This window comes from Stenella coeruleoalba (genome assembly GCF_951394435.1).
Source record: "Stenella coeruleoalba genome assembly, chromosome: 8".
NCBI classification, from domain to species: domain Eukaryota; kingdom Metazoa; phylum Chordata; class Mammalia; order Artiodactyla; family Delphinidae; genus Stenella; species Stenella coeruleoalba.
The window spans coordinates 103,263,966-103,288,686 of record NC_137154.1 but is presented as its reverse complement, the minus strand read 5'-3'; the positions used below and the strand labels follow the sequence as shown (position 1 = coordinate 103,288,686).

General features: G+C 37.8%; 1 protein-coding gene across 8 annotated transcripts in view; it reads left to right on the top strand.

Moving 5' to 3' along the window:
• Positions 1-24,721, top strand: part of ARHGAP32 (Rho GTPase activating protein 32) — a 272,293-nt gene that overhangs the window by 197,836 nt on the left and 49,736 nt on the right. For 7 of the 8 annotated variants that reach the window (XM_079929489.1, XM_079929486.1, XM_079929487.1 and 4 more), the window contains one exon: positions 2,778-2,859. In XM_079929489.1, the coding sequence (XP_079785615.1) occupies positions 2,778-2,859 (82 nt within the window). Of the gene's footprint in view, positions 1-2,777; positions 2,860-15,111; positions 15,897-24,721 lie in introns of those variants that run through there. The other variant, XM_079929490.1, reaches the window with a different exon arrangement.

Sequence of the window (24,721 nt, the reverse complement as noted above, 5' to 3'; positions counted from 1 at the left end):
TATAATTATAATAATATAATTTAATGTGAATAAAACAGGATGATGTAGTTCATAGATCATATTGTTAGAGTTCCAGTCACTTTTAACGTTGGACATTTTGAGTTTATTAAAATTATTTATATTTGGTGAAATACTAGCTTAAGTATGCATCAGAAAAGTATAAATGTTCATTAACTATATTTTTAGGGTTAGTTATATTATGTGTATATTTTCAGTAGAACACAGTTTCATTTTTTATGATGGAAATTTTATAATAGGAAAACAGAATCTATTTGCTTTTCACAAGTATACAGAATTAACTCCTTTAAATAAAACAGTTACCTTAACTGTAAACAGTTACAGTTAAGAGTGATTTTGGCTTCAAGAAACAAAAGTGAACAGAAAAGGTAGCATTGCTGCAGTTGAGTCAGCAGCTTAATGATGCTAGGCAGAATTCTCTAAGATTCTCTTGGCCTTTCTTTAAGGTCAAATGATGGCTACTGCAGATCCAATCCCAATACCTACGTACACAGCATAAAGAAGAGACAGAACAGTAGCAGTAAAGCTTTTTGCAGGTGCCGTGGCTACACCTGAATGCAAGGAATCTGGGAAACTGAATATTTAGTTTAGCTAATATTTAGTAATATTGCACTTTATAATAAAGGGAGACAGGTGAGCAGGGATTGGAATTAGGCGTCAGATGAACCTATCATGGACCTACCTCTACATAGTACACAGTAGCATTTCCCCCGTATACCTAGACCTGATGCATTGAGACATTCAAAAGGTGAAAGTGTAACTAGTATGTATGATACAGTTCCCCAAAGAAGATCATTAAGCTTTGTTCAGTCTTTGTGAAGAAGTGATGGAAAATTAGTTTTGTTTGCTGACAGATGCTTGAGTTTAGAAACTAGGCTAGGTGCTTTCACACACATTATTGAGGTAGCTAATGTTGTCCCATTTTTACAAATTAAGAAACAGACAGATGTTAAACAATTTGCTGCAGATCACAGAGCCTAGTAAATGGGTGGTCTTTTCTCTATAGCAGATTGCAGAAAATGTTTACAAATTGAAATGAATTAGAATTTTATGGAAAGAATGATATTTGACAGTGACGAAACTTAAGTATACACAAGCAAAAGGTGGTAGGTATTGTGTGTCATATCCATACAGAGGAGGGGCCAGAGCCCTCTAGATCTTCCAGTGGCCAGCATATTGAGATAATAAAGAATAAACAGCATTTCTCAAGTGCTTACTATATGCACTTTGCTTATACTGATCCATTTAATTCTCATAACAACTCTTATGAATTAGGTACAGTATTATTATGTTTAGAGGAAGAAACCGAAACACAGAGGCTAAGTTATAAACCCGACCAGTAAGTGGCAGACCTGGAGTAGAACCCAGGCCCTCTTAATCCTGGGGCTACACTTAACCATAAGTGATTATCTTATAACTGATTTGCGTAAGAGAGAATGAGAATAATTATTCAAGTTGATTCTTGTCTGGTTCTAACCAATCTTGGAAGAATTTCTACTTGTTATTAGTTAAATAGGAAGTTGAGTAAAGTATGATATAGAATTTCACCAATAAAAGCAAATACTTAGAGCATCATTTTGGAAGGCAAAGCATATAGGAACTCTAAGACCCAAGTTTCACATCTTTCAAACAAAACTGAAAATTTGTTAATAAGCCCTTTCAGCTCTTGATAACTAGTTACATCTTCATAATTTTAAGAACTAACATAGAATATCGATCAAGAAATTGAAGTAAGAATGCAGCAAGTGAGCATGTGAAAATAATCCCACACAGATGGAAATTACACAGCTCAGAACTTCATGATGAATCATACTTTTGGAAGACCATTCCTTTCTCCCCCAGAGTCTTGACAACAGAGGGATGGATGTACAAAGTGATGTAGTTTTCTTGTTTCAGCTTTAACATCTGCTGCTTGGCAGCCCAATTATATTCCCATCTAAGAAAACATCTATAAATATTGGTAAAAATTCCCTTTTTACTTTTGTTTCCTGGCTCTTTGTTTCTCTATTCATTCTGTTGGCGATGTAGTATCTCTGGGTGATCTGGAGCTCAGTATTTTACTAATACAGCTCCTTGGGAATCTACCTAACACCATGAGCAATCCTGCTACCATGTCAAACTGGCGTGAAGCCAGAGTCTGTTACCACTGCCGAGATTGGTTGTTTTCTTCTCTTGCTTTCCCACTTATCCACGCACTACTGGGCTCTTTAACAACAGTGGATACCAGGATTTTAAGTGAGCAGTTGTTTCACCAATTTATTTTAGTCTTGTCATTTCATGGAACCTGTGAGAGAAACAAGAGAAAATTTGCAAAAAAATTTGAATGAGGTTTAGTGTTGATTTTTTTAAAATCATATAGAGAAATCAGTAAATATGAAAGTTGACAGAGGTGTTAACACAACTAGATTGAAATTTCAGCAAAGTAAATTATTAACAGGTATAAATTATACCTCTTGCACGCATAGCTTGGTATCAGACTAAATATTTTAATTGGTGTAAAAGAAGCTTGGGAAATTAAAAGGTAAAACTAGGAAAGCAGACTTAGATATTTAGACAAATAAAACACGTAACTCGATATACTCATAGCAACAGATTGTTTTATTGTTTGTATAATTGGCATCATCAGTGATACAGAGTCTTGGAATAACAGAATCATTGGGAGGGGCTGTGAAGCACATTACTGGAATTGAATTGGCAGTGTTCATGCACTGGTCTGTTCTCTGGTTTAAAATCCTCTCTTTGCTGCTTTTCTTCTTTAGGTGGGACTCTTCCCTGGACACTGTGTTGAGTTAATTAATCAGAAAGTTCCCCAGTCAGTGACCAACTCAGTGCCAAAACCCGGTGAGTACACTTTTTCATGAATGTGATTATTTATCAACTGCTTAAAGATTCAGATTTTCTCTTCCAGTCAAGCACATAGCTTGTCTAACTATTCTTTGCATTTATTGTCATAATATGCACTCTTAATTTTATGTGGCTTTGATTTTTAGTATATTCTTTTCTCTCTGTTGATCATTTCACAAAGGTTTACGTGCATTCAAAATTTTAGACAATTTTAAGAACTGTTTGCTCCATTAAGCTTTGTCATTATTTGTTTTTACAATTATATAGTAGGAATGTAGCTTATTAATGAATAAAACTATAAAAGAAAATACCAGGTTTAAAGAATTGACGTGGAGATAGTATGATTAGCTGAAAATTAATAAATGAAGGGAATGTATATTTTATCAGTGCCTGTGAACATCAGAACTATTTTAAACAGCATTTGTTGTCATTTATATAGTATATTTACAGTGCTGTATAAGTATGTGGAGTATTTTACAGATATGTAGAGCAATGTGTTACAGGGGGTAAAAATTTAAAACTGGAAATTTTTGTTTTTATTGGGGTGATTTAATCTGGACAAATTTTACAGAATACCTCATCTGGAACCTTTTAATTGTGATGTAAATTTTTGGAAAGAAAATAAAAACAAAGACTAAAAGATTTTAGAAGGAGGAGGGAGTAATCAAGTGTATTTCTCCTGATTGTATTACATTCCCTCTGCCCTTCTCTACCCTCACCGTGGGATTCTCAGTCTCTTTTCAAGGCATTTTTATCCTCTGTTAAATCCCCCTTCTTTGGGTAAACTTGTTAAACATAAAAGCACTTTCTCAGTGAGTACTTATTCATTAGTGGTTGTGATGGCTGTAGTTTTCTTTCCTTGTTTAAATATGGCATCAGTAACTTAAAAAAAAAAATCCTATGCCCATTAGCAGACACTGCCCCATCCTCTCCCTTCCCCCCAGCCCTAAGCAACTACTAACCTACTTTCTGTCTCTAGATTTCTCTAATCTAGACATTTCACATAAATGGAATCATACAATATATAGTCTTTATGTGACTGGCTTATTTCACTTAGCATAATGTTTTCAAGATTCATCCATGTATCAGTGCTTCATTCTTTCTTATGGCTAAATAATAGTCCATTGTATGGATATACAATATTTCTTTTATCCATTCATTTTGGGTTTCCATTTTGGCTATTACGAATAATGTAATACTTAGTGTACAAGTTTTTGTATAGATATATGTTTTCATCTCTTGAGTATATATCTAGGAGTAGGATTGCTGGGCCATACGGTAACTCTGTGTTCAACCTTTTGAGGAACTGCCAAACTGTTTTACAAAGTAGCTGCACTGTTTTACAATTCCACCAGCAGTGTATGAGAATTCCAATTGTTCCATATCCTTGTTACTTTTTTTTTTTTTTGGTTATTGCTGTCTTAGTGGGTATGAAGTGATATATCTTTGTGATTTTGATTTGCATTTCCCTGATGGCTAATAATGTTGAACATCTTTTTATGTGCTTATTACCCATTTGTATATCTTTGGAGAAATGTTCAGATCCTTTATATATTTTTTAATTGGGTTGTCTTTTTATTAATTGAATTGTAAGTGTTCTTTATACATTCCAGATACAAGTCCTATATCAGATAATATGACTTGCAAATATTTTGTCACATTCTGGTTTGTCTTTCGTTTTCTTGATGATGTCTGTTGAAGTGGAGATGTTCTTAATTTTGATGAAGTTCAATTTATTTTTTTCTTTTGTCACTTATTCTTTTGATGTCTTATCTAAGAAGATGTTGCTTAACCCAAAGTCAATATTTACTCCTATGTGTTCTTCTAAGTTTATAGTTTTAGATCTTATATTTTAGTCTGTGATCCATTTTGAGTTAATCTTTGTGTGTGGTGTGAGGTCCAACTCCATTGGATATCCAGTTGTCCGAGCACGATTTGTTGAAAAGATTATTCCTTCCCCATTGAATTGACTTGACTCCCTTGTGGAGAATCAGTTGACCTTAGACATATGAGTTTATTTCTGGATTTTCAATTCTCTTCCATTGATCTATATGTCTGTTCTTATGCCAGTACCACCCTGTCTTGATTACCATTGCTTAGTAGTAAATTTTTCAATTGGGAGGTCCTCCTACTTTATTCTTTTTCAGGATTGATTTGGTTTTTCTGGGTACCTTGCAGTTCTATATGAATTTTAGAATCATCTTGTCAGTTTCTACAGAGAAGAGAGCTGGGATTCTGATAGGGATTTATTGAATCTGTTTATCAATTTGGGAAGTATTACCTTCTTGCCAGTATTCATTAAGTCTTCCAGTCCTTGAACGTGGGATATTTTTCCATTTGATTATTAGACCTTTCATTTCATTCAATATTTTGTAGTTTAAAATTTTTTAGAGTATAAGTTTTACATATCTGTTGTTAAATTTATTTTTATTCTTTCTGATGCTATTGTAAATGCAGTTGTTTTCTTAATTTCATTTTCTTATTATTCACTGCAAGTGCACAGAAATACAATTAATTTTTGTGTATTAATCTTGTATCCTGAAACTTTGCTGAAATTTTATTAGTTCTAATAGGTTTTTTAGTAGATTTCTTGGGATAGGCTAAATATAAGATCATGTCATCTGTGAATAGAGATATGTTTACTTCTTCCTTTCCAGTTTGGATGTTTTTTATTTCTTTTTCCTGCCCAATTGCCCTGGATATGTTACATTGTTGAACAGAAGTTCTGAGTACAGGCATCCTTGTCTTACTTCTGATTTTAGGAGAAAGCATCTAGTTGTTCACCGTTAAGTAACTTTTTAACTGTGGGGTTTTCATAGATGCCCTTCATAAGGTTGACGAAGCACCCTTCAGTTCTTAGTTTGTTGAATGATTTTATCACAAAAGGGTGTTGGATTTTGTCAGATACTTTTTATCCATCTATTGAGATGATCATGGGTTTTTGTGGTCACTATTTTGAAGTTATTAAAATTCAACATCAAAAATTTATTGTTATTTCTTGTGCATTATTTTTATGTATTTCTGCTGTGTAAGCTTAACTTTTATTAATTATAAAGTCTTATCTTTGATAATTTCACCTCAGAGATATACTGTTTTTAAATATTAGCTTAATATTGATATTACATTGTATCAATCAAATATTATACTTTCTCATGTTCTGAATATGAAAGTGATTTTCTAATAGTGATAACGTCCAAAACTTTTAAAACTTGAGAAAGTTAATCAGTTATTGACAGTTCTAGAAAATCGGTTTCTGTTAATAGACCTGTATGGCATTGTTAATTCTAAATTAGTAATGATACATAATGACAGCACACCTTCAAAAGCTAGTATTTTATCTGTTGTGAGCAGCATTGCAGGGTTGGCATAGGAAAATGTGCCTTCTTAATACATTTTGAAAAGGATGATGTGAATTCTATCAGCCTCAGGCTTGCTTCACACTTTAAAACTGTCTTTGCCTGCAGTACAAATAACTTTAATGTTCTCTTTATTTTTAACATTGCCATCTGTCATGTTAGATGCCAGATCTGAAAGATGCAGATAGTTTAAGACTGCAACTTAAAGCTCCCTATATTATTGCACAACAAGGGCAATGGGGAAAACCTTCCCTTTGGAGCTCTTCTTAGTGTTCTCCATATGTCCAATTATTTGTGTATGTAAAAATAAAATGAATGAGTCACTGTGTCCTGACCAAGATAGCATGTATCCATGGTACCTTAAGGAAAAGAACGTGTGTGGGGCGGAGGGGGTGGAGAAAAGAAGAGGAAAGAAAAGAGGAAGAAAGGTAGACGCTTGTCCCAAAGAAATTGGCATTTAGTTCAGTCCCCACAGGTTCTGGTTGAATGGCAGGTGAGGCTGAGGTGGGAGGAAGAGGAAGGAAGCAGGTGAGGATTTCTGTGTGTTTATCCTGTGCAGCATTTACCCAGCAGTTATTTACTGGTGTCTGTCTTCACGTTTTTAGTGTTCTCAGCTGTAATCTCCTCGGATATTTGTTTTGCGCCCTTCTGTCTCTCTCCTCCTCCACATGTCAGTTATGTCTTTGATGTTGGCTCATTGGTCCTCTCTCCAGCTTGGGTGCTTTCTGTTGACCTCTTCCCTCTGTGCAGGCTTCTCTGAAGCCCATCTAATGAATTCTTCAGTTCTCATATCAGGTGTTTCGTTTCTAGGATCAACATTTGGTCTTTTTTATAATTTCCATGGTGGAGTCCCCACCTTCCCACCTTATCCACCTTTTCTTCCAGAAAGAAAGAAAGAGGGGGTTTGGGGGAGGGAGGGAGAGGGCGGAAGGTGGAGAGAGGGTGAAGAGAGAAGAAAAGCAAAGCTTACTTTTGAAGCATGAGCTTCTAAAAATGAAGGACTAGGGAATTTAGACAAACCCTCCCTCTGAAAACAGAAAATTTGGACAGAAATGTAAAAATATAAGCTCTCTTTGAAGGACTGGAGAGTTAACAAGGTAGTAAACAATTACTGAGCTAAGATTAAGCAGAAGAAGGACATCCAGATACGTGACCCCAGTGTATGGGGACATTAGCCCCCTAGGGTATCAGCTGATGGAGTAGAGAATGTCGCAGCACTCAGGGAACAACAAATGGAGTTCAGAGCCCAACAGGGCAGAGTTGCTGATAATGCCCCAAGCTTTGAGTTAGGATTTTTCTAGAAATTGACAACTGATTCTGAATCGATTCTAAAATTTGTATAGAAATGCAGAGCCCAAAACACACAAGACAGTTTTGAAGAACAAAAAAGTGGGAAAATTAATACAATAGATATCAAGACTTACTGTTAAAGCTTCACTCATTAAGATACTGAGATTAATGCAAGGATAGATAGAACAGTGGAAAAGAATAGAGTCCAGGAACAAACCTGTGTCCATATAGATGCTTGATTCATACACTGCAGAGCATTATGAAAAAGACAGCCATTTCAATAAAAGTTGCTAGGTCATGGAGAATTATAGATCTGTATATGAAAGGTAAAACAACAAGACTTAGAAGAGAATACTGTAGAATATCTTCATGACCTATTTTCATGATCTTGGGTTAGACATAAATCAGTAATAATAACTGAGAAGCTTAATCATTAAACTTAATTAAAGTTCAGAGTGTCATTGTAATATGCTATTAAGATAGTGAAAAAGGCAAATCACACAGTGAGAAAGATATTTGCAGTACATATATCTGACAAAGGTCACGTAACCAAAGTGTGTAAAGAATCAGTAAGAAAAGGACAGATAAACTGATTTTTTTAATTGAGTGAAAACTTGATCAGGTATTTCACAACAAATACCAAAATGCGGAATAAGCACATGACACGATGTTCCACATCATTAGTCTTTAGGGAAATGCAAGTAAAAACTTTATTAACTCACAAAAACACACCCACCAGAATGCTTAAATTTAAGAGTAGCGATACCAAAAGTTGGCAAGGATGTAAACCTGTGGGAATTCTCATACACTGCCAGGGAAGCGTAATGCAGGACAAGCACTGTGTGGCACTGCCTACTAAGTTTGTCATGTATATACCTTGTGGCCCCGCAGTTCCGTTCTTAGGTATGTGTATAGAATGTTCATAGCAACCTTATTCCTAATTGTCAAAAAACTAAAGAACTCAAAAGTATATCCGTAGTGGAATGGATAAATAAAGGCATGTTCATTCAGTGGATTCTTCCACACCAATGAAAATGAAATGAGTTATGTCTGTGTGGAGCAACATGGATGAGTCTCACAAAAATAAATATGGAGTGGGAGAAGCCGGATTTACGCACACACTTACACCGGGTACTTCCATATATATAAAGAGAGTTCAAAATCATACAGTTCAAGACTGTTCGGTGGTGATAAAGTTTGGACAGCGGTTTCATTTGGAGAGGAGAGTGAGTAGATGGGTAGGAGAGAGGATTCTGAAGTGCTGGTAATGTTCTGTTGACCCAGATGGTGACTATACAGAAATGTAATGATGTGGAGCATCTTTTCATGTGCTTATTGGAGAAGTGTCTATTCAAGTCCTTTGTCATTTTTGAATTGGTCACTTTGCATTTTTTACCTCCTATCCAGGTAAATATTCCTTACAATATTGCTTTAATACACAAATGTTTGAAATTACTTTTTCAAAATAGATTTTATACTTCCATACTGTGAAATACTGTGCAACCCTCAAAAGGAATGAGGTAGAAGCCTATGTGCTAACCCAGGGGATTTTTTCTGTGATGTGTTGTTAAATGAAAAAGCAAATCACGCAACAGTATAATCCCATTGTAAACTCATAGAAGAGGATCAGGAAGGATACATACCTGACTGGAAAGCGGAATGAGATTGTAGCTATAACAAGAGACATTTCATTGTTTTCCTCTGCTCCTGTATTGTTTAACTCCTTTACAATGATCATATATTACTTTACATAGGTTATAATCTACCCTTCACTCCACCCTGTCCAAATAGGTAATTTCTTAGGGTCTTAATGCAACCGCCCCATAAAATAGATATTTTGTGATAACAGATTTAATGCAGATGTTTTATTTAATGTATATACCTATGTGAAAAGCAGCTCAAAGAGGTGAGAGCACAGGCCGCAGCCTTGAATTTTCATCCCTGTGCCATGTGTTACTGTCCATATGCATGTCATTTGGCTTCTCTGATTTTAAATTTCCTCATCTAAGAAGTGAGGCAAGATTCTTTTAAAGATTAGAGATAAGGCATTTAAAGCCCCTGGATACTTAATAAGTATCAGCTGTTATTTTTTGTCGACTTATGTTTATTTACTATGTTATATCATTTAAATTCAGGAGTGTCTGAAACTAGGTCTATTTAGTTTATGTAGGTGCTTATTTAATATATTATTTGTTGGTATAAATCTATATGCAAATATTTCACAGTATACCACTGAAACAAGTGAATTGCAGTAGTTTTCATGGGACCATGGTGAGGAAAGGAGCTTCTCTGGATGGCCACTTGAATAGAGTTTGCATCACAGATTTTTGTCTGAATTTTTTTGTTAGCAGACATAGAAGTAGCTGAGGCTTTCATTTTGGGGGAAGACTTAGTAATCAGATGTAATGCTGAGGAAATCCTTATAAGTAGTTTATAAGGTAACACAGCCTGAATTTGTGGCATAATTTTGAAATTAAAAAGTCCTTGTGTTATCCTTTTAGGAAACTGGTCCTCTAGTATCTTGTGTTTTGTTGTTGTTGTTTTATTTGCAGTTTTGCCTAATTATAGTTTTTTTTTTCTTTTGTTTTCATTTGTTTACTTCTGGATTATTTCCATTTTCTTTCTTTGAATGTCCAGCACTTTGCTCTTCTGTAACCATGTTTCCTGACATCACTTTAGTATGAGGTGACCACTCTATAGCAAGTAAAAAGGTTCAGGTTTTTACTTACCTGAAATGGAATGTTGTATTGAATATTCCTCCCATTGAACACATTACTTTATTACTCTGGAGGCAAATACCTTAAGAATCAGATATGAAAATCAGTACCCTAGGAGGCATTGATGTAAGACTTAAAAGAGTTCCAAAATGCTAGAATGCCCGGGTGGTTTTCTCTCGGAATACATGGTAAGGGATACATCAAGATAATACTTTCTCACTCTGCATCAGGGAAAAACAGAAAATTCATAACATCACATATTTGTAGTTGCCTTAGAGTTTTTGAATACTGTATTTTTGTTATTTAAATGGGAATTTGAATTTCGATACAGCCCTGCAGTGTACTAAGGATGCGGAATGTATTTGTCCCCCACACGCCGCTATTTTTTTTTTTTGAATTTTATTTATTTTTTTATACAGCAGGTTCTTATTAGTTTTTTAACTAGTGGAGCAACTGAGACTCAGAAAGCTCCACGCTGTGCCTGAGCTTTCAGAGCTGAACTTGCAGAAGTCTTCTGACCTCTCCTAGTAGCCACTGTCCACACCTAGGTAGCCCTGGCTGTGCGCCAGATGGATTACACTCATTTGCGATTGTTTAACTCAAAACCCAGAATTTTCCCACCATGGAACATTGAATAGAGGTAAAATTTATTGTTTTCTCTCTAAAAACGAATGTTTTGGTTTTATTACAACAAGAGTAAATAAAAATGTATTTCTGTATATGAACAGAAGAGATATTAGGGCAAAAGATGTGTTGAATGGAAGATGAAAAGAAGTGCTTATAGGAACCTACTTAATTTGCTAATTTTGTTTCAGCCATCATTCTTTCTAAGGCTTCTCTAATTAATTAAAATACATCTTTCCATAGTTCCTCATTACATATAAAACATACCTCCAGACTACTTTACTGTGTTGCTTCCGGCCATCTTCCTTTTCCGTTCTCCCGTTCTGCTCTCTCTCCCTGTGCTCACTGGGCTCTGTTTCTGTGTCCTCAGCACATACCACGTGGTGTCATAGCTTTCCCTCTGCTCCTACTGCACCGACTGTTCCTACAGTCTGAAATGCCCTCCTCCCCATTTTGCCCAGTTGAAATTTTCCTTGTATTTAGACTCAGGCCATAATCTTCTTGTCCATGAAAGTTTCCCTGACCATCTCTCCCCGGCCCATCTCTCCCGGGCCTGTCTCTCCCAGGCCCGTCTCTCCCTAGGCCTGTCTCTCTCTGGCCCATCTCTCCCAGGCCCATCTCTCCCGGGCCTGTCACTCCCAGGCCTGTCTCTCCCTGGCCCATTTCTCCCTGACCCGTCTCTCCCTGCCCTGTCTCTATCTAGGCCCATCTCTCCCTAGGCCCATCTCTTCCTAGGCCCATCTCTTCCTAGGCCTCTCTCTCCCTGGCCCGTCTCTCCCTGACCCGTCTCTCCCTGCCCTGTCTCTATCTAGGCCCATCTCTCCCTAGGCCCATCTCTTCCTAGGCCCATCTCTTCCTAGGCCCATCTCTCCCTGGCCCGTCTCTCCCTGACCCGTCTCTCCCTGGCCCGTCTCTCCCTGACCCATCTCTCCCTGGCCCATCTCTCCCTGACCCGTCTCTCCTAGGCCCGTGTCCTGTTTGTCCTCAAGTCAGATCTAACAGCAGCTGTTCCACTTGCTCACGAAATTGCAGTCTCCTCACAATTGACAAGTGTGTCTCATTCATCCTTGTCTCCCCCACAGGATACGTGCACAGTGGATGCACAATTAATGCCTGTAGAATTACTTTATCTTAATATTTACTACTAAAATAAAATTTTAGAATACAGCTTTTAATTTGTAATCCCTGACTTCAGAAAACCTCAGTGATTTCCCTTTGTGCCAGAATTATATACAAAATCTTCAGCCTAGAATTTAAGATGCTCCATAAATACTGAGAACTCACTTATCTTTGTAACCTGCTTTTTCCTTTTCTCCTCTCTGCTCAGCATCAGAGCATGTTTCCTTATTCTCCACTCATTTATACTTTGGGTCTGCCCCTTTCCCTGCCTGTGACCTTTCTTCTGCCTGAGATGACTTACTCTGTTCTTCACGAAGGCTCCTTAAGCTGCTGCCTCACAAACTTGATTGTGCATTCAGTCTGCCTGAGAGAGAGAGAGTTAAAAACTGTAGACCATCATTCGTTAGGGTGGGGCCTGACATTCTTTATGTCTAAGAAACTCCCAGGTAATTCCATAATACTGGTCCTACAGACTATGTTTTGAATAACGAGGGACTACATTTCAGCCTACAGTAGCTATTCTTTGTGTCACTCACTTGGAAATAGTGTATGGCAATGAGTTATTTTGAATTTGATACTTCACTTTTTGTGTGTCTTTCTTCTTCACTTAGATTGTTTTGCTCGTGGATAGATATTCTATTTTATATTAATTTGTATCCTTTATACATAGTGTTTGTTTTAAACCGGTTGATTAATAATTATAAACAAGAATAATGTCCACTGTAATTATCAAAAATGTTTCCTAAACTCCCATTTATGTTTTAGCCAGTGCTAGGGGTGGGCTCGATCTAATCCTTGCCATAAATAAAGCAGCTTTTCCATTTCTGATCATTTCTGGTATTTGTTCATTCACTGATCAGACAATTATTGAGTGCATACCAAGTACTAGGGCTAAAATAGTGAACACAACAGACAAAAACATTGTTATTTTGTTGTTGGTACTTAAGTGGGATGAGAGGGAGAGAAAGAGGCGAACAAACACAATACGTATGTACTAAGGCAGGAAAGTGCTCTGGAGAAAAAGGAAGCCTAGCAGGGGGGTTGGCACAGGGGTTAGGAAGTACTGGGTGTGGTTCGTGTGGGGTTGTAATTTCAAAGGAGGGTAGAGTGGTTGGGGACAGGCTCATTAGAAGGTAGCTTTTGAGCAGAGACTCGCAGGAGATGAGGAGTAGAGATGCGCACGTTACCTGGGGGAAGAGCTTCCCAGAGAGGGAACTGCAAGTGTAAGGACACTGAGCGAGTGTGTGTCGGGGCTTGTTAAAGGATCAGTGGGAAGGCCAGTTTGACTGGAGCAGTGAGTGAGTCAAGACATAGGATGAGGTCTGGAGGTGAAAGGGCATCAGATTCTCCTTGGGGCTCGGGTGCCACTGTGTGGATTTTGGCTTTCATTTAAAATTAGATGGGAAGATGTTAGAAGGTTTTGAGCAGAGCTGTGTGACCTGCCTCGCCTTACGTAAAGGATCCCCTTGCTTGCTGTGCTCAGGACAGGAGATGACGTGGGTGTACGCTGTGGTGATGAGCCCACCAAGAGATGTTGGTGGCTCAGACCAGGAGGGTAGCTGTGGAAGGAGTGAGATGTGATCTAATTCTGGGTATGTTTTTGGCCATGAAACTGGCAGAATTTACAGACGTACTGTCAAGGGTTTGAATAATTCGGGTAATTTTTATGACAGAATGATTGGAAGGTAGCCTTTGCATTTCCAGTGAGTTGTCTTGTTGCCCCCGCTGCCCACACGGATACATCTTAGTCCTTCACAGGATAACCTCCTACAAGAGAAAAATAACAGGTGACCTCTCCTGTGCCATCAGCAGTCTTTAGAAGACAGAGCATAATGCTTTTCAGTCAGCCATATTTTTTAACTTTTTATTCTGAAATAATTATAGTCTCAGAAGTTACCAAAATAGTACAGAGAGGCCCCATATACTCAAAACCCAGCTTCTCCCAGTTGTAACACCCTACATAACTATACTGTACATTATCAAAACCAGGAAATCGGCACCGTCGCAATGCAGGGAACTAGATTGACAGACCTCACTCCAGCTTCACCAGTGTTGGCACACACTCATTCTTACCTTGTGTTTTTATGCGGCACGGAGTGCAGCCTTTAGGTTACAGGTGGGGGTCATTTTGTCACTCTCCTGCACTCAGGCAAACTACCGTCGAATTTATTTATTCCTCTCTGTGCTCATGTGTTAAGTTGTACCGAGTATTCCCCCAAATGGCTTTTCTACAGCAGGGATTCCTCTTCCCCTTCCCCCTTCCTTCGCTCTCGCGTTCCTCTTTCCCTTGCCCTCCCTTGCTGTCTTCAGTGCTGAGGAGGGGGTAGAAGGAGGGGTGGCTTTGCTTTCTCCACCATGAATAAACTTTAAGAGCCTCATTTCCTATTCAACAAAATCCATAAATTCACAGCTGTTCCATTGGTAAAAATTAACATGTTTTGTTCCTGCCACACACTGGAGTTCTCTGTGGTCTTTCACACTGTGAAATCACATCAATTCATTGTTTTTCTTGTTGTGGCCTACCAGTTATCAACACTTCTTTATTCAGAGCTATGATCAGAAAGGAAGGAATGAATACATTTGATCGGTAGCAGATTTTGGCACTGTGCATGATAAATACTCCCTGGGTATCTTGAATTCAACAATTCCTACTTGTTTGACCTTGGCAATTGCTTAATCCTCCACCTTGGCTTCCTCATGTCTAGGATGGGAATAGTATTCGAATCAACTTCATAGGGTTATAATGAAGACTATCTGTAAAGTACTTAAAATCTGTCTGGCACGTGTAACATTATTTTATTTACTAAAAACAAATATGTGAACATGAATTTACATTGGTATTAGTAAAAAGTCATTTGGAACAGAAAATACGTTAATCTCTTCCAATTCATTTATTTCTTCAACTAATTCTAATTGGGTTAACACAGTGCAGTACTGTTATTAAGTATAAATAATGAATCTTTTCAATGTTTGTATAAGTAGAGCTACAATTTTAACACTGGGGCAGTGTATAAAGGAGGAGGTCATAATCAGGAAAATTTAATTCTGGATTTTTTTGGTATTGAAGTATAGTTGAATTATACTGTTGCACAATTCTGGATTTTTAATCCAAAAAAAACTTTTCAGGTTTTAAAACTTTTTATTTGCATATTAAAAAATTGTGCATTCCAATCTCAGAATTTTTCACACAGAGGCAGTATAAATTGATAATTTTTTTTGCCAGTCTAAGTAGAAAACAGTCACAGCTCATTATCAGCAAAGATATTCAAAGTCATGTTTTCCTAGCCTGTTGCTGCCAGTTTAATGACTCAGCCTTTTACAGACAATACTTCCTGCTTGATCAGTTACTTTTCTTATTTTATTTGGGCGTAAATACCATCATTTTTATAGGATACATTGTGTCCCATGTGGATAGCAAATACAAACAACTGAATAGTAAGTGACTTTTTAAAAAATTAAAGACTGAATATCAATTTCATAGTGGTGTTATTCTGAGCAGAAAATATGCACCTGTGTGAAGCTGGTGGGTGGAGTCATACTGGTAAAGCCTGTTCTGCAAGTGTGGTTGGGCTGGGGCAGTTCTCCTGCGCTGCAAAGCAGGATGTGCAGAGAGAGAGGATTAAGTTCCTCCAAGCAGCGCTCTCGCACACACAAGCTGCTCGGCTTGACTAAAGACCAGAAACAGGGCCAAGAAAACTGCTGAAAGCAGAAACAGGGCCTGAAAGCAGAGCTGGAACCTCAGAGTGCCGTGAAGCTTTGACTTGGAGTTATCCCGTGGTGGATAAGGTCTGAGCCAGTGTGATTATGATTCATTCGGCACACTTTTGCATGGAATGCTGAGCGGTGGTATCCTGTCGAATCTACTGCTAAGTGCAGTCATCTGGAGTAATTTTAATTGTTGATCCTAAAACTTGTGCCACAGCAAGAGGTAAGGACATCTCAATCAATTATTCAAATGTTTGACCCCAGCAATACTCAGAATATTTCACTGAGACTATTTTTATATTACATTTGGGCACATGCTTCCTTGGCTGCTTTTAGGTGAGTGGTTAATTATTTAGTTATCCAGAAAATTGAATAATTGAGCTTTAAGGTTTGTCATGTTTGTAGAGGGATGATCATTTTTTCAAGTAGATCGTACTACGTAGGTATTATCTCTTACTTTCCTAGTTTTAGGAAATACTCATTTTAAAATTTCAAATCAGCTTATTTCTTAATGCTTTCTAGACCTCAGGTTAAGGTACAAAAGTTTACGTGTTTAAAAGAACATACCTTTGTTTCATAAGCAACAAGTATATATCATATTTAAAATTTTTTCCCTGCTGCGTAAATAGCATCTCAGTTATTGACTAATAGAAAATAGGCAGCACTGCTTTACCATAAAGAATTTGGTAGACTGTATAAAGAGACTGTTCAAATTAGCACAAAGAAGTAACCCTTCTGCACTTTTATCTTCAAGTATTGTTTTTCTTTTTTTCCCTCATTGGCATTAGTACGGATAACTGTCTCAATCCATGATATGTTGGTATTAACTCTTTTCTCCTCTTGCAGAGATTTTCTTACCATTAGGGTAGTATTCCATATTTATATGGTGCTTCTTCAGATCTTGGTTGTAAATGCTTTTCATTAAGATAACATGGAGACCACAGTTTTCTCTGAATCACAGATTAGTCCTGTTAAGAAGCTGAACATTTTTCTTTTCTACTACTCTTTAAATAATATTGATATTTTAATTTTCAAAACCACAAATGGGGGAACCTCAGAATTTAGAGCTCTTTTTCACTGTCAACTTTTAAAGAGGCACTAGTTGCTCATATGATAATGGTTTGAGACTGTAACTTCTCTTTTTTTAACATATTATGTAGTACTTTATGATATTCAGTAGGAGAGAGCAGAAATCTAAAGTTTCTTAGGTTAAGTTTACACATAAGACAATTAGAGGGGGAAGAACTAGGAAGTGACCCTGTGTTTGTGTGCACCCTTCCTTAGTGATCTCAGCCCTGAATTTAGGAGGTACAACCAGATGTGATCAAACCTGGTTTGGAAAGCTGACTCAGGGTCTGATTAGCCTCGTACCGTGGAAGATTCTTCAAGTGTTCAGAGAAATTATAGTGGTGAAGTAACTCCTGTTTATTGACACTTGCAGAGTTAAGTGGTTGGCATATGTAATTTCATGTAAGCATTGTAGTAACTCCGAGTGATGGTATTGTTATAGTCATTCTCATTGTGTATTTGAGGGAATTGAGACTTAAATAGGTCATTTGCTCAAGACCTTGCAAATTGGGAAGTGATTAGAGAATGGATTCAAGCCCTTAGGTCTGTCTGACTGCAAGGCCCATGTTCTTATTTCTCATGCCAAAGGTCAGGTCTTTTGTAGGGCAGGCTTCTAAGACTTCTGCCTTTAAATAAAGGGTTCTTATTATCAGTTCTGTCTTCCTCAAATATGGAGCTTTGCCCCTCCAGCTCCTGCAAAAGAAAATGTTGGGGTGGGGAGTGGGGAGAAACAACCCACAAAAACAAACAAAACCCACCCTGATCGTATCAGTGTTCCACACCAAACTTCATAGCCTCATAAAGTGCAGAGGGTTATTTGACATCAAACTGAATATGATTACATTTTAATCTAATAAAAAAAGAAAGAAAGAATTTCAAGAAAAGTATTTTCACACTGTTAAGATTAAGGTTCTACATGTTCAGACTTCTAGAACTTTATCATGTTACTGAATTCCTAAGAATATGTAGTTATTGTAATTTATAAATAACTGTTCTCTTAAAATAGTACTAGTTTTTAAGCTTCACATCAAATAGTACTAGTTCATCCTGGAAAAATAAGAGCTTAGATCATTTAAAAATTCTTAGCAGAGAGGCTTCTATAGTCTTTTTATTATAACCCACTCTAGTATTAGAATCCTTTAGTGTCAGGAATTTATAGCCACCTCATGTTTCCTCCTACTCTCCTCTGCTAAAATGCAAATCTTTCTGTTCTGTATTTAGAAATGAAATTAGTCAGAGTCTTTTATATAACTAAAGGGGTAAAGTTAAAAAAAAATTCTTGCTTTGTTTTTGTACAGAGTTGAGGAACAAAACTAATCACATTTATTGTTTTAATTTATAACTTAAAATTTTAAAATAAAAATCAGTATCAGGGGCTTCCCTGGTGGTGTAGTGGTTGAGAATCCGTCTGCCGATGTGGGGGACACAGGTTCGAACCCCAGTCCGGGAAGATCCCACATGCCGCGGAGCAACTAAGCCCGTGTGCCACAACTACTGAGCCTGCGCTCTAGAGCCCATGAGCCACAACTGCTGAGCCCACGTGCCACAACTAGTGAAGCCCGCGCGCCTAGAGCCCGTGCTCCACCACAAGAGAAGCCACCGCAATGAGAAGCCCGTGCACCGCAACGAAGAGTAGCCCCCGCTCTCTGCAACTAGAGAAAAGCCCGTGCTCAGCAACGAAGACCCAATGCAGCCAAAAATAAATAAATAAATTTATTTTTTTAAAAAATCAATATCAGTTTTAGCAGGAAAAATGTAAAATTTACTTATATTACCCTAAAATCACATAAGCTAAATTTGAGCCTTCTTTTTATTATTATTTTTTTAACATCTTTATTGGAGTATAATTGCTTTACAATGGTGTGTTAGTTTCTGCTTTATAACAAAGTGAATCAGCTATACGTATACATATATCCCCATATCTCCTCCCTCTTGCCTCTCCCTCCCACCCTCCCTAGCCCACCCCTCTAGGTGGTCACAAAGCCTTTATGTTCGTTTCTGAAATTCGTAGCTCTGAGAACAGTAAATGTATCATGTAAATAATGTCTTATTGTAACCTGATGCCCATTTTCCCAAGGGAACTATGATTTTTAAAGCTTCAACATAGCACGCCCATTGTGGTTTATCACTGTTGATGTCCTGCTCTAGCAAGAGCAACACCATGAGGTTGCTTTGGTTTCATTCTTAACCCTGAAAAAGAGACATTTTTATTCAAATACTCAAATATTTTAGTTGACCGCAGGCATGCTATTCCACGTAAGAGTTGTGTTGGATATTCTGAAGAAGCAATTTGTTGCCAGTTTTCTGCTTCTCTTTTTCCAGATGAATTTTTCGCATCTCCTCTGTGTCTGAAAAGCTCTTCTCTAAAATTTACTACAGATTTATTTTCTATATCTATTAGTGTCATCCATTTGCATTCCACTCAGTAATGCCTTTTGAAGTGCCTCCTCTTCTCTCTTATGAGTAAATGGAAGCCTATTTGACTTACGTAACTGTTAGTAGCTTTACAAATTTTCAAACAACAGCCATTACTGTCAGTGCTATTTTAAATTCAGTATTGCACGTACATGACATTTCTCAAATACCTGGTTTCCTCCCTTTGAGGTTGGAATGTACAGATATCAAAATTGTTACAGTCATCCACATTCCAGAACCTCATCCCTGGGCTGGCCCCAGATATTACCCTGGCAGCTGTTACACACATCAGTTAAAGAGCTGTGCTTTTTCTCTTACTTCTGAAATTGTTTATAACATATTGATCAAAAATGATTCTCTACTTTCTTATTCCATAATAACTTCAACAGTACGTTAAGATTTAATACTCAAGCTTATCTACATATTTTCTTTGACATCTACATATTTTCTTTGACATCTACTTTGGGATGGGTGGGGGGGCATCAGTGAAACTCAAGGCTGAAACTGCTTTATTCCTGCTTTAAAAATTAGAAGAAAACTCAGTAGTTCCTAGAGAGACAGTGAGGATTTTGCATTTTGAGTATCAACCTGGTAGAATATAAGTTTTCAGAAATTCAGAACGTATAGATACTATTTACCTTTTTTTCTCTTACTACAGTGCATTCCTGAAACATAGTTCAAAAATTAATCTTTAGAAAGTATATGACACTTTCTAGTAAAAGCAGTATTATAAATGGCCATTGTAGTGTTCACCAGGGACTTGCTAGCAAATAAATCAAAGAAACAATAGTGTATCATGTATTATGATATTACTGGAATTTCTGTATTTTCCTTCAGGTTTCATTGGAGATCTGGTTTAGGATTCAGTCTTTTTCTTCATCTTGCCTTTTTTAGCACTGGGAAGAGGCCAGTGAGTGGAGCCAGGGAAAGGGCAGATCTAGCAAGATAGACCAGAAGATTTACATAGAGAAAAATAGAGTCAGTGACAGAGTTTCTTAGATATGTCCTTACTCCATCAAATAAAAACCTACTCTGAGTTTGGTTTGCAAGAAACTCTTTAACTCTGATTTGGATGGTGTTTTTTGTAAGACTAAAAAAACACATCATCGGGCTTCCCTGGTGGTGCAGTGGTTGAGAGTCCGCCTGCCGATGCAGGGGACGCGGGTTCGTGCCCCGGTCCGGGAGGATCCCACATGCCGCAGAACGGCTGGGCCCGTGAGCCGTGGCCGCTGAGCCTGCGCGTCCGGAGCCTGTGCTCCGCAACGGGAGAGGCCACAGAAGTGAGAGGCCCGCATACTGCAAAAACAAAACAAACAAACAAACAAAACACATCATCAGAATCATTCATGTGTATTTTCAGTCATTGGCTTAAAGAACTCCCTTTACATCATTATTCATCCTTTTGCTTTATTTATGTTAAAGCTCTTCTATATTATGAAAAAGGAAAAGTTATCAAAGGTTCTATATTTCAGTTACTGGAAAAAGTGTTTTTAGTTCAGTTGGTTTAATATTTGAGTAACATATAATCTTGCTCATATAGAAATTTTTCTTTAAAAGTTTGTCAAATTACTACTCTAGTGAATCAGTTTAATTTCTAAGTCCTTTTATTTTCAAATAAAAGCTTTGTTGGTTTAGTTTAAAAGTAATTTAACTGATATACTCAAGGCTATAAACTAAGTAAATATTATATCATATTTTTCCCAGCATGAGTGCTGACTAAACTGGTTCAAAAGCTGTGTTTCTGAGTTGCTGACAGATCCTTTCAGGACATGCTAAAAATAAGTTAATTTTGGCATCTCTTCCCAATATCCCTTTTAATAAATTTGAAAATGCTGAGTAACACAGTTCACTTCAGCTCTTTGATTAAGAATGTAAATATAAATCTATGTCATATTTCTTTGCTGCTATTTAAGGCATCAGCAACCTATTACAGTTTTCCTGTTTTTAGAATTCTTTGTCTATACTTGTACCCTGTAGAATTTTATGTTTGTGTTCTTTTATTGAAAGACACTTCTAATACGTTTGCAGAATCCCTGTGTTTTTTACAGTTTCTAAGAGGGACTCTTGCCTTGGCTTAAGGCTTTAGTTTTTTAAGTTGCCACTTACCTTCTCCAGTCTTTCGTACTCATTTACATCCCTGCAATGGATACAGGGCAAGTAGGAGTAAAGGAGATTTACCACATGAGTATAAAAGCAAGACTTTAAAAGTGCATCTAGGGCTTCCCTGGTGGCGCAGTTGTTGAGAGTCCGCCTGCCGATGCAGGGGACATGGGTTCGTGCCCCGGTTCGGGAAGATCCCACATGCCGCGGAGCGGCTGGGCCCGTGAGCCATGGCCACTGAGCCTGCGCGTCCGGAGCCTGTGCTCCACAACGGGAGAGGCCACAACAGTGAGAGGCCCGCGTACCGCAAAAAAAAAAAAAAAAAAGTGCATCTAGTTTGTCACGTTCAAAACTTAAAAACTAAACAAAACAAACTAAATGATTATCTTAATAGATACAGAGAAATCATTTGATAAAGGTCAATACTTGTTCATTTTATGTATCTTGGCAATTAACAATAGGGGTTTTTTTTAATTTATTTAAGGTTTCTACCCAAAAACCCAAGAAAATTTTATTCTTAATGGTGAGACATAAGAAACAATCTATTTGAAGTCAAGAACAAGATCATCATTTATTCAAGGTTCAGTGAAACTAGACAAAAAGACATGGAAGGGATAAATATGTACTATTTGTAGATGACTGTCTTCAAATCCAGAAGAATCTACTGTCAAATTATTAGAAGTATTAACAGAGTTGAGCAAGGTTGCTGAATGAAAGATAAATAATACAGTGACAACAGAGTACCTAATATTTATTAAGGTTTTTTTTTCCTATCCAGCAGAAAAAAAGTGCTTTATATTTAATTCTCACAGCAATCCTATTAGGTAATTACTGTTTTTAACTTTTTCATAGATGAGGAAAATGAGGTCTGAGAATTAGGTACCTTGTCCACAGTCATACAGCTAGAAGTCACAGAGGCATGATTGGAACCTCAGTAGTCTGTCACACCATGCTAATTGTGTTTCTATATACCAGTAATAAATTATTAGAAACTCTCATTTAGAAAATAGTACCATTTACAATAGCAATGAAAATCATAAGTTTCCTAAGAATAGCTATAACAAAAGTAAGTAAGACCTTTATGGAGAAAGACTAGAAAAACTTACTGAAGGACATAAAAGAATCTTAAATACATGGAGAGATATACTGTCTTCATGGTCAGGAAGGCTCAATATTGAAAAGAAGTCAGTTTTCCTCTAAAATAATCTGTAATTCAATGCAGCTTCAATCGAATTCCCCAAAGTTTTTTTCCTCCTATAATTAGAGAAGCAGATGCTAAAATTTATATGAAAGAGTAAAGGGCTAAAAATGTAAAGGCAGGGCCTCCCTGGTGGTGCAGTGGTTGAGAGTCCGCCTGCCGATGCAGGGGACATGGGTTCATGCCCCGGTTCGGGAAGATCCCACATGCTGCAGAGCGGCTGGGCCCGTGAGCCACGGCCACTGAGCCTGCACGTCCGGAGCCTGTGCTCCACAATGGGAGAGGCCACAACAGTGAGAGGCCCGTGTACTGCAAAACAAAACAAAAAATGTAAAGGCAGTTTTGAAGAATAAGTGGAGGGACTTATTTTTCCAGGTATTAAGACCTATAAAATGCTAGAAATTAAGAAAGTGAGGAATTGATGAAGAGAGACTGGTAGGATTGAGAGAACACAGAAACAGACCCCTCACATACTATACACATTTTTCATGTAAGAATTAACCTTACAAATCAATGGAGAAAGAATTATCCAGTAAAAGGTGATGAAATAATTGGTTGTGCGTAAAGAAAAAAGTAGTGTGATCACATCTCTGCCTCATCCTAAACATACAAAAAAGTTCAAAGGCAATTAAAAACCTTCAAGTGAAAAAGGTTTAGGAAATAAAAGCTTTAAAAGAAATAAGTATGTTTAGGGAAAGGTATCTTAAAGCATGGAAACCATACACAAAGATGTGATTAGAAATTTAGACAAGATAAGCCAAAGACTGGGAGAACATGTTTGTAACATAAGTAACTGACAGGGGACTCGTTTCCCGATTATATAAAGATTCTTGCCCATCAGTAAGAAAAAGACAACCAAATAGTAAAATGGGCCAAGGATGTGAACAGTTATTTCACTGAAGAGAAAGACTGAATGACCAATGAACATGAAACAATGCCTAATCTCATTAGCAAGCACAGAAGTGCACTTTAAAGTGGAATAATAATACTGATCAGATTGATAGAAATGAAAAAGTCTGACAGAACTGAATAGGACAGAGAAATGAAGAGTGGAATCTTGAAGTACACCCTATGGGAAGGTTATGTTGGTAAATCATTTTAGAGAATATTCTAGCAGAGTTGAAATAGGGTTGAAAAGAACATACTCTACAGCCCAGTTGTCCTAGTCTTCAGCATGAGTGCCAGAGAAATTCTCTCAGCTGTGCCAGGAGACACCAGATTGCTCAGTGCAGTACTGATTGTAATAACAAAAACTTCAGAACTCTCTGAATGACAGTCAACAGAATGGGAGTACAGCTGTAGTATATACTTACAGGGGAATACTAGAATGCAATTAAAAGGGATATACTGAGCCACAGTTATATATTCTCAAAATAGATAACTTTGAGGAAGGTTTGGTATAGTATGATTCCATTTCTACAAATTTTAAAAACATGCAAAATGATAATATATATTGCTTATGGCTGTATACATGTACAGCTAAAGTATAAAAACATGCATGGAAATGATGACATAAATCGCAGCAATATCTTTTTGGATCCATCACCTAAAGTAATGGAAATAAAAACAAAAATAAACAAATGGGACCTGATTAAACTGAAAAGCTTTTTTGCACAGCAAAGGAAACCATAAGCAAAATCAAAGACAACCTACAGAATGGGAGAAAATATTTGTTGTTTTTGTTTATATGTATCTGGTAGGTTGGTTGCATTTCCCTGCCTTGGAGAAGTGGCCTTTTGTAGGAGGTGTCCTTGGCGTCCCAGCAGCGAACTCCCCTCTCATCACCAGAGCTTTGTGCTGGGCTTGGGTCACAAGAGGCTGACTGTGGAACCCTGTGGGGGCCTGGGACTAGTGCTGGCTCACTGGGGGGCAGAGTCAGGGTTCAGGAGATCCCGGGGCTGTTGCCTGCCCACTGGTGAGTGAAGCCAGGTCTTGGGACTAGTGCTGACCTCCTGTAGGGCAGGGCTGGGTCCTGGGTTCTGGCTGCAGAGCCCAGGGGGTCCTAGGGCTGGTATCAGATGGCTGGTGAGTAGCGCTGCTTCCTGGCGCCCTTGGCTGTGGAGGCTGGGATGTCCCAGAACTTGTGTTAGCTGGCTGGAGGATGAGGCCAAGGCCCAGAGGATGCTGGGCCTGCTGCCTGCCTTCTGGTGGTTGGAGCTGGGTCCCAGGGTCTCTTTCTGGAGGTCCCTGGGGGTCCCAGGTTTATTGTCTGTGCACTGTTGTGTGAGACCGGGTCCTGGATCCTCTGGTGGGCCTGGCTGTGTCTA